This window comes from Stenella coeruleoalba (assembly GCF_951394435.1).
Source record: "Stenella coeruleoalba genome assembly, chromosome: 18".
Classification (NCBI taxonomy): Eukaryota; Metazoa; Chordata; class Mammalia; order Artiodactyla; family Delphinidae; genus Stenella; species Stenella coeruleoalba.
The window spans coordinates 20,613,217-20,626,030 of record NC_137164.1 but is presented as its reverse complement, the minus strand read 5'-3'; the positions used below and the strand labels follow the sequence as shown (position 1 = coordinate 20,626,030).

Here is a 12,814-nt window from a genome sequence, read left to right as displayed (position 1 = left end):
TCATTTCATTATCTGACCTCTTCCTATCCCCCTACCTTATTTTCTGTGGTCAAAAGAGAAAGTATTGGTTGCAGGAAGAAGAGGCAGAAGGTTAAAATTTTAGGCATCAATAGAGGACTTGAATACGTAAGTATTTCCACCAAGATATACTACTAAAATCCTGATATTAAACTGACTTCATTGAATGTACCTCTACTATAATGCTGCTAGTAATGTGATAACAGGTAACATTTTGGCGGGATGGTTAAGCTTTTAGGTTCCTTGAAATTTAAGGCAGCATATAAAGTAACCAATTTAGCATTTACTTTAAAATTATGATTTGAACAAAGCAAAAAACTGTACAAAATATACAAATATACTAACATAGGAAACAGTGGTTAGATTATACTTCATTTTCATTACCTGAAGAAGTACTTCGACTGGGTTCTCCACGCTTTAGCTGATCAATCCTAGATTTTCTCTCTCCTGTGATTTCTAGACTTTTTGTTTTTTCTCTGTCTCTTGAGCCACTATGCAGTACTCTCTTTCGACCACTTTGGTCATCCCCACTTCGATGTGCAGAATCATTGGACGGGGAGCGGAGACGGCCAGACGTATGACTACGATTACTCCGATTGCTGCCAAGGCTGCTACTCCTCTTTTGATCCACTGGCTTGCGATGTGGTGCATCTTCTATAGTAACATGAGGTGCCTCTACCTTTTCCACTCGTGTTCTATGGCATTTTCTATGTGAGTCTTCACTGGTAAAAGTGTTGGTGGTGTTGGCTGGGGTGGAAGAGGTGGAAATGGTGGCGGTCAACGTGTTGAAGGTGGTGGCAGCAGGAGTCGTCGTCATGGCAAGAGGAGGAGGAGGAGGAGGAAGAGAAGACGGGGAAGGAGTCCTTCCAGGAGTAGCAGCTGTGGCAGCGTGCTCTGCTTCTGTCACCTCTGCACGGTCAGGCACGTCCTCATCAGACCAGTCACTGAACGCTGTATCTTCTTTCTTCTGAGGATCCTCCATAGTGCCATCCTTATCATTGTGCATTTCAACCAATTCCTCCTTGGCTGTGATAGGGGGAGTCCGTGGGCCTCTCTTCTTCTTACTCTGCTGGACTGCTTCTTCATCAGAAATGTCAGAATCACCTTTGGACCTTTTACGCTTTTTTTCAACGGTTTTCTTCTTCTGTCCTTTTTTTGGTGAAAATACTTGACCATCGTCAGACGTTGTCTCTGTGTTACCCCTGTCCATTCCAACATCATCGTCTTTCTTTTTCTTAATAGGTTTCTTTTGAATTTTTGCTTTTTTCTTATTTTCATCATGAGCTCGATCAGATGTGTCTCGATCTTCACATGGGTGGTGTCCTATCATGTCTTGTGAACGAGTTCTTGAGCTCTCCATGATTTCTGTCTGTTCTCTCTGCTTATCTACAGAAGAAACTTTCTCTTTGAACTCCTGCTCTTCATAGCGCCTTGAACTTTCTTTTCTTTCTGGTTTACGATCTTCCTCTTTCCACCTACCCTGCCTGTCTTCTGTAAGGTGGGATGGACTAAGAGAACGAGATTCTTGAGGTCGAACAACCTGGCTCAAGAGTCTGTGTTTTTCATCTATACAAAAAGATAAAAGTAATCACACTTTCACCATGTTAACAATATTGCATGCTACCTATAAATAATAAACCAATTTCTCCCTTTTCATTTTAAAAGTTTAAAAATAACAACTTCAGTAAAAATAAAACTATGGCTTTACTACAACCAGTAGGAAATGACAGTGCCGTTACGGTAGAAGGACTATTTCTAACACATACTTTAGTCACAATGGGAGATATTCAAAGGCAGTAGAGCAAGAAAACATTTTAAATCTCAATTCATCATTTCGTATTGATGTGAAAGAATGGTCTCGTGGTTACAAATGAATATGACTATAGAAATGTGGCAAACAGATCCTGCTTACTTTTATCATCTCCACTGTTGTAGGCGTCACTGTCAGGAGAATGTTCTCGCCGGCGCTTAGGTGACTGACGAGGGCTAGGACTCCCTTCATTTCTATAGCGCTTCCTAAATTGGACAAATGTAATTTATAAAATTCCAGGGGATGAAAAAGATTTCTTTACTACATTTTTACTATTAGTTTTTGCTGTAACTAGAATGTATAATTGTAGGATTATAATACTATCAGAAGCTAGTGGGAAGCAGCTGCATAGCACAGGGAGATCAGCTCACTGCTTTGTGACCACCTAGAGGGCTGGGATAGGGAGGGTGGGAGGGAGGCGCAAGAGGGAGGGGATATGGGGATACATGTATACATATAGCTGATTCACTTTGTGGTACAGCAGAAACTAACACAACATTGTACAGCAATTATACTCCAATAAAGATGTTAAAAAAAAAAAGAGGGCTTCCCTGGTGGCGCAGTGGTTGAGAGTCCGACTGCTGATGCAGGGGACATGGGTTCGAGCCCCGGTCCGGGAAGATCCCACATGCCACGGAGCGGCTAGGCCCGTGAGCCATGGCCGCTGGGCCTGCGCGTCCAGAGCCTGTGCTCCGCAACGGGAGAGGCCGCAGCAGTGAGAGGCCCGCGTACCGCAAAAAAGAAAAAAAAAAAAGAGTGACAGAGTATGGCAAGAAAGAAACAGAAAAAAAATAGAATGAGAAAATGGTAGTGATGGAAATTCTATGGTAATTTTCTATTATATAAATGAATGAATATCCAATAATCAATAAATTATGAATTTTAGGTCTCAAAAAATAGTGTATTCCTGCTTCATCCAGAACTTTAAATGTCCCATCACAATTAGCAATCTAAGTAAAGATAACACTCAAATGAACTTATTCACAAAACGGGAGTTTGTAGAAAACAAACTTATGGTTACCAGGGGATAAGGGTGGGGAGGGATAAATTGGGAGACTGGGATTGAGATATACACACTACTATATATAAAATAGACAACTAAGAAGAATCCGCTGTACAGCACAGGGAACTCTACTCAGTACTCTGTAATGACCTATATGGGTAAAGAATCTTAAAAAAAAAAGAGTGGATGTATGTATATGTATAACCAACTCACTTTGCTGTACACCTGAAACTAACAGAACATTGTAAATCAACTATACTCTAATAAAAACTAAAAATAAATAAAGGTTAACACTGGCAAAAAATAAAGAGAACACAATTAAAACCAAAAAAAACAAACCCAATACTCTCAGAGCTATCTATATCATACAAAGGGCATTCGGCATGTTTGATAAAATTCTTCATTTGTTAAGACTTACAACCGTGGACTTCAAATACATGGCACCACCTCTTATCTTTTTCATGTAGATGTAGAATAACTCACTGAAATTCACCAGATTTAACTACTACGAAGTGGTAACATATAGCAGAGCAATCAATGTACCCTCTACTGAAAATTATTCATTAGTTTTACCTTTTTATGGTATAGAAATACCTTATGTTGGGAAGTCAAATGAGAAAATCTAGTATTGGCTTTGGAGTCAAAAAAGACTTGAGTTCAACTTCTAGTCATGTTACTTATTATGCAACCTTAGGTAAATTCCTTGAGGTCATTCTTAGCTTTCTCATCTGAAAATAGCTGAAAAAATGGGGGTCCATCTCATAAAATTGCAATGAGGAATAAGTTCGTTATGTCATAAACCCAGTGCCAGTCATGTTGTGGGTACACTGTAAAAATCGGTTTCTTCTCATCTCTTAGAACTATATCATCTGCTTGGTGACAAATTAATAAAATAATTCATATGTTCACTATATTTCTTGTTCTTCAGTTAAACTTCAAATGACTAGTGATTTATATCTCTGGATACTTAAGTTATTCTAGTGTTTTCCTATATTTTTGTTAAATTTTGACCACTCTTTTTTTTTTTAAGCCAGCAATGTTTGTAAATACTATGGCTAAAAGTTGAGAAACACTGCAGCACATGAGCACATTTTCTCCTTGACAGCTCACTCATATAGATGAGTAACCAGGTGGAAAAGGAGACCCCAGATGTAGTATGACAACTCACAGGCCCAAGCTTGTGCAATTCCTTATCAAAAGCTCCTGCCATCATTAGGCAGTCTCTGTCCCCATTCTTTGGATCTGGGCTGGCCCAGTGACTTACTATGACAGGAAGATGTGGTGAAAATGACAGTTTAAGTTTGGACATTTAGGACTCAAGAGGCCTTGCAGCTTCTGCTTTTGCCTTCTTGGTATGTTTCTACTATCATATGCAAAAGCAGAGTTTAGACTACTGGAGGATGAGAGGTCATATGGAAGAGAAAATAAGATGCCCTAAGCAACAGCCAGCACCAACTGCCAGAAATGTGAGTGAGGCCACGTGGGTCACTCAGACTCAGCTGAACTGCCAGAATGACTGCAGAAGCATGAGTGATCCCAAGTGAGACCAGGAGAAGAGCCACACTGCTGAGCCGAGACAAAACTGCTAACCCACAGAATCATGACCAAATACATGGTGGTTGTTTTAAACTTCTAACTTCTCATGTGGTTTGATACACAGCAAGAGGTTAATTGATAACATAAGAAAATATAAAACATGCAAAAAAACGAAATTTAATTTCAAGGAAGTATCTACAGAAACAAAATTAGAGTAAAATAAATACTACGGCAATTCAACAAACCTTCCTCATAACCATGGTTAAAAACGAAAGTGCTGGATAAATTCAGCTACTGAGATGACAATATAATTGATGAAAACATCAAGATGTTAACCTCATATAACTAGTTATTTTATAGAGCTGTTGACTCCTAAATTTCTGGGGCCCTTGTCAATGCTTGGAATGTCTAGCCACGAAAAACTAGAAGAAATTTTGGCTACTGTAAGCTGAGATCAGAAGCATGTAAAATATAATCAAAGCATAGGATTAAATAATAATAAATAAATAGCAAAGATTTCAGAATTTTAATCTTAGAAGATAGAGAGTTAAAGAGGTCAGAGGAGAGAAGAGAAATAATAATGTACTGTGTGCCTGCATGTGTGAAAGGTATTATCAATTTTATGTTAATGTGAGATTTTTTTTTTAATGTGGCGAGGGGGAAGCGAGAGAGCGAACTACAGAAAACCTTGGCTGCAGACTGAAGGGAAGGCAAGACCTAATGGAAGAAGCCTCCATTTCTGTGCTACGTTGTTTGTTTATAACCAAAATCCATAAGAGCAATGATGAAAAAAGCCTAAAGCAGAGAGTGTATTCACCATGAGGCAAATAAGGTAGAGGTAGAGGCAAAGAAATTGAGGATATATAAATTATTTCCAGTTTGTCTTAACAAACTTAAATATACCCTCTATTCTAGTTGGTATTTGGAAAAAAAAAACAATTTTGATACGTTTGGTTTTATGTCTATAAAACCTCAAAATTGACCAGAATCCAGATTTCTCATGGCTATAGTGATTGGCTTAGCTCTCTTATCTAACTCCTCTACTGATGAGAGCCCCAGCACAGAGAGGGCTACTGAGCTGATAAGTATAACCCTGGGGTCATCCTAGCCATCATTTCGGTAAAAGCCTTCTGAGTCTAAAACTAATACAGAAAAAGAACAGTGGAGATACACCACTCTATGTTTGTTTGAGAATCTGGATATAGTCACATCAAAACAAAAACTAACCCTGGACTTCCCAGATACCAGAGCAAATAAATTCTTACTGATATTAAAAAAAAAAGAAAAACAAAGAGAGAGAGAAAAGAAAGAAGAGAGAAGATGCCCTCAGATATATAAGATAATAAGAACACATCTTTTTATTCCAATAATCTACTATAACTCCACAACCCAAGAGAGGATACCTCTCTATCTCTCATCTCCTTCTAGCCATGCAGTGGTTCCAGAATTTCCTCTGTTCTAAGACACTGTAAATGCTTCTGCAGCCTGGGGGTAGTGACTCTAGACTTATACGTACACAGAACTCATAAAGGATTATCAGGAATAGCACAAGCATTATGTCTTGGTGACAAGCCAACTCCATTAACTACTTATAAAGTGGATATGTTGGGACATAAACCCACTGATGCTACCACTTTCAGGTTGGATTCCTGTTAAAAACAAGTCTGTAGCAGTCAAATAAACCAATGTACCATCAAAAATGGCTGTAATTGGGCTTCTCTGGTGGCACAGTGGTTAAGAGTCTGCCCGCCAATGCAGGGGACACGGGTTCGAGCCCTGGTCCGGGAAGATTCCACATGCCGCGGAGCAAATAAGCCCGTGCACCACAACTACTGAAGCCCACGCACCTAGAGCCCATGAGCCGCAACAAGAGAAGCCACTGCAATGAGAAGCCCGCACACCACAACTAAGAGTAGCCCCCACGCACCACAACTAGAGAAAACCCGCGCACAGCAACAAAGACCCAAGCCAGCCAAAAATAAATAACTTAATTTTTTTTAAATGGCTGTAATCAAACAGTAAACAAGAATTATTAACTATATCTCTTGGATACAGAAATAGTAGAATGAGAAAACTGTTTTTTCCTAGACAATTCAAAAGATGTTGAACACCAAATACATATAATAAAACTAAAATACAGGAAAATGTGGAGAGGAAAAAGAATTAAGAGGATATTAGGGGCCCCCGAGAAGCATTAAATGGAACTTTCTGAATTCCTCACTGACATGTAAAAAACTGGTTCACAATCACTTACTTTGATTTTCTCTCCTCGTGCCCATCTCTTGGATTCCTGTCTTCTCGGATATCTTCCCGCTTTTCTCTGCGGTCCTCTCGTCCTTTGTCTTTGTCTTCCCACTCCCTCTGGCGTTCTCGCTCTTTCTCCCTTTCTCTCGCTCTTTCTCGCTCTCGCTCTCTCTCCCTCTCCCGCTCTCTCTCCCGCTCCCTTTCTTCTCTCTCCCGCTCCCGCTCTTTTTCCCTGTCTCGCTCCCTCTCTCTTTCCCTCTCTCTATCGTGGTCCCGATCTCTCTCTCTTTCCCGGTCTCTCTCTTTCTCCCTCTCTCTCTCCCTCTCCCGTTCCCTAGCGCGCTCTCTTTCTAGTTCTCTTTCTTTCTCTCTCTCCCGATCCCTCTCCCGTTCCCTCTCTCTCTCCCGCTCCCGCTCTCTTTCCCGATCTCTTTCCCTGGGCCTTTCGTCTCTTCTATCATCCGTTCTGTCTACTCTTCGTTCCTCTCTTCTTTCATCACGCTCAATCTCGTCATTCCTTCCCTGATGTCGAATTGGTGAGCTTGGTCTTTGATCTACAATGAAAACCAAGTTTTGTCAGTGATTAATTTCACAGATGACAGTATGGCAAATCTTACATTTTATCTGTGTATAGGGTCACACCGGCAACAAATATAAATCAGGTACTGTATTTACTTTTAATTTAATCATCCAAATAATCACCACTAGATGTTTAAAAACATTTCTTTTTCTTAAAGGTAATTTTTATTTGCCCTCTAACTACCATGTTTTCTGCTCCCCATAACCCCCCTCCCGCCTCCCACTGATCCACCTTGGATCCTTCTCTGCATGCTCCCTACCCTACCTCCAGCCCACTGCTCCAACCCCACTTTCTGCCATCTCTACCCTTCACCTCTGATCTTCTCTGTCCCCCCAGCAGGACCTGAGAACACTGGTGGCAAAGGATAGGGGCAGCAGGAGGTGAAGAAGATAAGAGCTGAAGGAAAAAAAAAATTTCCCTCGTAAGTCACACCTCTAATTTCAGGCCGAAATATATACACATCAAAGTGCAGCTATTATGTGAGGAAAATATAGTAGAACAAAACATCTGTCAATATTTGTTGCTGCAACATCAATTTATCATAAACTAGAATATTAAGGGTACTGATGCTTAGCAATCTTGAAATAATCAAATGTAAAAAGTGTTTCATATTAGTGATATATATTTATAATTAATAACTACTAATCGACTAAAAATTTTATTTAATCATATAACTGATTACTCAGATGAAGAGCTGTTTTCTTAAAATGTTAAATGATAACCCCATCACATTTATATATATATATATTTTTTAATACATGAATCATATAAACACAAACTGAATGCATGCTACCCAGTATGCCCAGTTGAGCAAGAAATTAGTCTGGGATCAAAAGATGTCTAAGAAAATGGCATGAACTCTTCCACACAGATAGCCATTTTTGAAAGTAGGTCACTGTGCTATGATCTAGGCTACTGCGATATCTCTATTTTCACACTACACAGTACTGTTTACTAGTTAGTCATAAAAGGCATACTACAATATGGCCAACAGGTTTGTAAGTGCAATCTCTGACATCAACTTATTAAGCAGAATAATTTTAGGATATTTTTAGTGAAGGGTTCAATCTAATAATTTGAATTTCCTTTCTTATCACAGATGAAAAATTTAAGAATTATCCATATTTATTAGATCAAGATATGAAAATTCACAGAATTTTAAAGCTAAAACAAAACAAAGCTAAACCTTGTCCAGCCCCTCTACCCCTTTTCTTCTTAGAATTTATGGTCAGAAGTTGATTTGTCAAAGTCACAGAGATGGTAGATACTTGGAACATCCGGACTAGAAGTCAATTTTCTTAAATTCTTTTTTACTTTTGCTGAAACCAGTTTAAATTTAAAATGGTTCTATTGTACTGCACTCTAGATTCCTGGAAGGGTGTACACTCATGTCTTAGACTGTCTGAATTCTTGGTTTGGGGATCATACTAATGTCACAATGATTAGAAAACAACCTCAAACAAATTCAATACTGCAACTTACAGCAATTCATACTTGAAATTCCTGATTATAGCAATGTTAGGGAACAGACTCCTTTACTCAGGCAAGGTTTTTTTGACAAATAAAAAGTCTATTTTCCCAACCACAATGACAAGGTTACTTACTTCAGAGAAAATGGAAAGGAACACCACTTTAACACATCTCAACCATCTTCCCTATCTTTCCCCAAAAATGTGTTCTTCAAAAGCATACTTCTCTTCAAGTATTTCCTTATTTTAATGAATGATACCCAATCATGAAAGCTGGAAACCTCTGACTTTTCCAAGTACCATGATATTCGAGTACCATCAATTTCACTCTCAAAATATTTCTTTATTCTATTTCCTCTCTCAATCCCTACAATTAATAGTTAACTTAGACTTGGATCAGCTCTTCTTAGATGCCCATGTTATCAATGGTCTAACTGGTTGGTATCCTTGTCTTCCGTCTTTTGCCAGACTCCTTAATACCTTTTTTCTTTTTCTGAGGAAAACTCTATATTTTTTTCCAGCTGCTAAACAAACAAACAAAAAAACTGCTTAAAAGCACTTATCTCCTAGGCAATGAAAAAGGCAAATAAATCCAAAATTTTTAGCCTGACTTACTAGGCCATTTACAACGTGGTCTATAGTCTCTCACCACACACCCCCCCATCCTTCTTCCTAGCTTCTTTCCTTCCCTACCGATTACAGCACACCTCTACTCCAACCTCATAACTCTTTACTACACCAAAGTATATGTTTCTTTTAGTCCTGTGTGTCTGCACATGCTGCACCCTCTCCCTGCAGTGTTTCTTCCATGATTCCTTCTAGCCAACTCCTATTTATTTTTCAGGCCCTAATTCAGATGTCTCTTCTTTAGGAAGCTTTTATAGACTGCCTCAGTATTCTGTCTGCATCTTTGTCTTCTCACAGAACTTTATATAGTAGTAGTATTTATCATATTTAACTGTCTATTCGTACCCTAATTAGGCTGTGAAGAACTAACGGGAAGATTTAAATTCCTGAGCACAGAACAAGGTCCTGAACACATCTCTACCTTCAACCTTTATCTATCTCCCTTGCTCACCACATTCTAGTCACAATGATCTTATTTCAAACTCTAGGACATACTAAGCTATTTCCTGTCTCGGAATCGGCACACATTCTTTCCTCTGCATGGAATGTTTTTACCCTCCAATACCTGCAATGCTAGCTTCTTCCCTTGCATTTATGCCTCTGCATAAATGTCATCGCAAATTTTTCATAAGCACACTATCTGAATAAAGTAGGTCCCTCTCATCCTTTATTTCTATCTGGATCCCTTGTATGTTTCCTTGACAGCACCCAACAATCACTTTTCTTTTTTCAGGGGGGATATCGTCCCCTTTATAAAGTTCTATAAGCACAAGTGTTGTACTCCAAAAACCTAGCAAAGTGCATGGGTACTCAATAAACATTTGTAGAATATATCATTATCAAAAATATATTTCTCTTTCAATCATACAACTGATATTTATTGAAGTAGTTACAGTAAAATAAAATAAAAAGGGAATAAGACTTATAGTCAGAAGACCTGAGTTCGACTTTTAGCTTTAGAACTTATTTCTCTAACACTGGAAAAATTACTACCCTTCTCTTAGCCCAAATCTCCTAAAATATGAAACATAGATTCTCTTATCATACATAAACTCACGGATACTGAAAGATAAAGGATTTAAAATATACATTCTCTGACTTAATATTATAAAGAATATTTGATTTAATTCAGCCCACTGTGAAGCATCAATACTCAATTCCCTACTCCATCAAGTCTTGTACTATATTAACCTCAGCATTACAGCAAACCTTACTTTAGTAAGCAGGCAAGGTTAGTAAGACCTTCATAAGGTCATAAATGTTTAAAGGCCCTAATCTGTACAGAATAAAAGCTTGTTAAAGAAAGTACTTATAACCCTTCTTAAATGCCTTCTAGTATCTTGCTTCAAAACTGATTTAAGGGACTTCCCTGGTGGCACAGTGGTTAAGAATTCGCATGCCAATGCAGGAGACATGGGTTCAATCCCTGGTCTGGGAAGATCCCACATGCCACGGAACAACTAAGCCCGTGCGCCACAATTAACAATTACTGAGCCTGCGCTCTGGAGCCCGCGAGCCACAACAACTGAGCCCACGTGCCACAACTACTGAAGCCCATGTGCCTAGAGCCCATGCTCCGCAACAAGAGAAGCCACCGCAATAAGAAGCCACCGCACTGCAATGAAGAGTAGTCCCCGCTTGCCACAACTAGAGAAAGCCTGCGCGTAGCAATAAGACCCAACGTAGCCAAAAATAAATAAATTTATTTAAAAAAAAACTGATTTAAGAGATCATCTAGTAGTAACAGAACACTTTTAGCTTAAAATATACAAGAATTTAAATTTAAACCAAGTATTACATATTCTCAGGAAGGAACATGAATAAAACATTTCTCTAAACAACCCCCAGCACTATCTTTATCAGTTTTTTCTTGTTTCTCCCTGGCAGTCCTTACAAGACTGTGTATCACAGCTAGTGAGTGAGTGGCCTGGATACTCAGATGAGAAACTTTACCTCCTGAATCAGAAATACCTGAAACGTCACCCAAGCATCTATATTCTTTAAAACGTTGTGAGCTGTTTGGTTAAGGTAAGAGACATACAGCAAGGCACCTTAACTCTTGCAGTATGCAAGTACCTACTAATTCAGCACCTGCTCTGTTACCAAGTAGGTACTGGTAGCTAGCTATTTACATAATCTCTCCTAAACTAAGTAAAAATGGAAGATTATATGAATAAGTATAATAATTTAAAATGTGTCAACAAGCAAAAGTCTTAAAAGATATTTTATGTTAAAAAGTAAACTGATAATGGTTGGAAAAAAAACAATTCTCCCAATCAATGTCGGTCACTATTTAATAATATTTCATTTAACAAACCTCTCTCTCTGTTGTCACGACGGTCTCTCTCTCCATGTCTTCTCTCAAAGGAAGAATCTCTTGCTTGATCTCTGTTGTCTCTTTCAGGATATCTGTCTCTTTCAGGATAGCTACTTCGAGTTTCCCAGCTGTCATGATAGTTGCTAGTACTACTGTGACTATCAATTTGAGAACCTCTTGTGCCTCGACTTCCTAAACAAAGGATATTCACACAAATATTTAACAAGTACACTTTATTCAACAAGTTGTCAGTCACAATCTTTCCTCCCCAAAACATATAAAGATATGTGGGGTTTTGGTGGGTTTTTTTATATTTCAAAGTGTGGTATTCATTGTCAAAAAGGATATTAAATGTTGGATCAGAACACCCAAGGTGTCTAATGACTGACTTGGGTAAGCTAAGTACCAGTTTTCCCTACCTATGAAAAAGGACATATAATGGAATCATAAAGCAAAGAGACTCATTTCAATTAAGCCAAATAACAATGAAACAAAAACTAAAATCTATTAATTCATATCTAAATCACAGAAATATCATAAAAATAATTCAGGATATGGATATATTGCATTGACTACAGTTTATAGTGAAAACATTCCAATACAGAACCAAGGTACTTTGTTGACAGTAGGTGGTACTTGAAATTTTTCATTAAAAAATTGGGAAATGAATGTTCACAGTAGTTATAGCCCCAAACTGCAAAGTACCCAAATGTCTTTCAGTGGGTGAAGGCTAAACAAACTGTGGTACATCCGGATCATGGAATATTACAACAAGGAGCAAACTGTTGATACACACAACAACTTGGATGAACCTCAAGGAAACTGTGCTGAGTGAAAAAGCCAATCTCAACAGCACACAGACAGCAGGATTCCATTTATGTAACATTTGTGAAATAACAATTATAAAATGATGGACATGTTAGTGGTTGCCAGTGGTCAAGGATAGGGGAGGGGATTTGAGTGTGGCTATAAAGAGGTAACACAGGGAGTCTTGTGATGATACAGCTGAGTATCTTGATTGTGGCGATGGTAATACAAGGATACACACACACTGTGGAAAATAGTATGGAGGTTCCTCAAAAAATTACAGAACTACTATATGATCCAGCAATTCCACTTCTGGGTATAGAGACAGAGGAACTGAAATCAGGATCTGAAAGAGATATCTTTACTCCCATGTTCACTGCAGCATTATTTACAATAGCCAAGA

General features: G+C 38.5%; 1 protein-coding gene across 1 annotated transcript in view; it reads right to left on the bottom strand.

The window, feature by feature from the left end:
* Window positions 1–12,814, bottom strand: part of ZC3H13 (zinc finger CCCH-type containing 13) — a 93,794-nt gene that overhangs the window by 19,983 nt on the left and 60,997 nt on the right. Inside the window, exons 12-16 of the mRNA XM_079903343.1 lie at window positions 11,605–11,796; window positions 7,504–7,587; window positions 6,622–7,165; window positions 1,931–2,034; window positions 403–1,584 (exon numbers count right to left, since the gene is read on the bottom strand). Of these exons, the coding sequence (XP_079759469.1) occupies window positions 403–1,584; window positions 1,931–2,034; window positions 6,622–7,165; window positions 7,504–7,587; window positions 11,605–11,796 (2,106 nt within the window). The remainder of the gene's footprint in view (window positions 1–402; window positions 1,585–1,930; window positions 2,035–6,621; window positions 7,166–7,503; window positions 7,588–11,604; window positions 11,797–12,814) is intronic.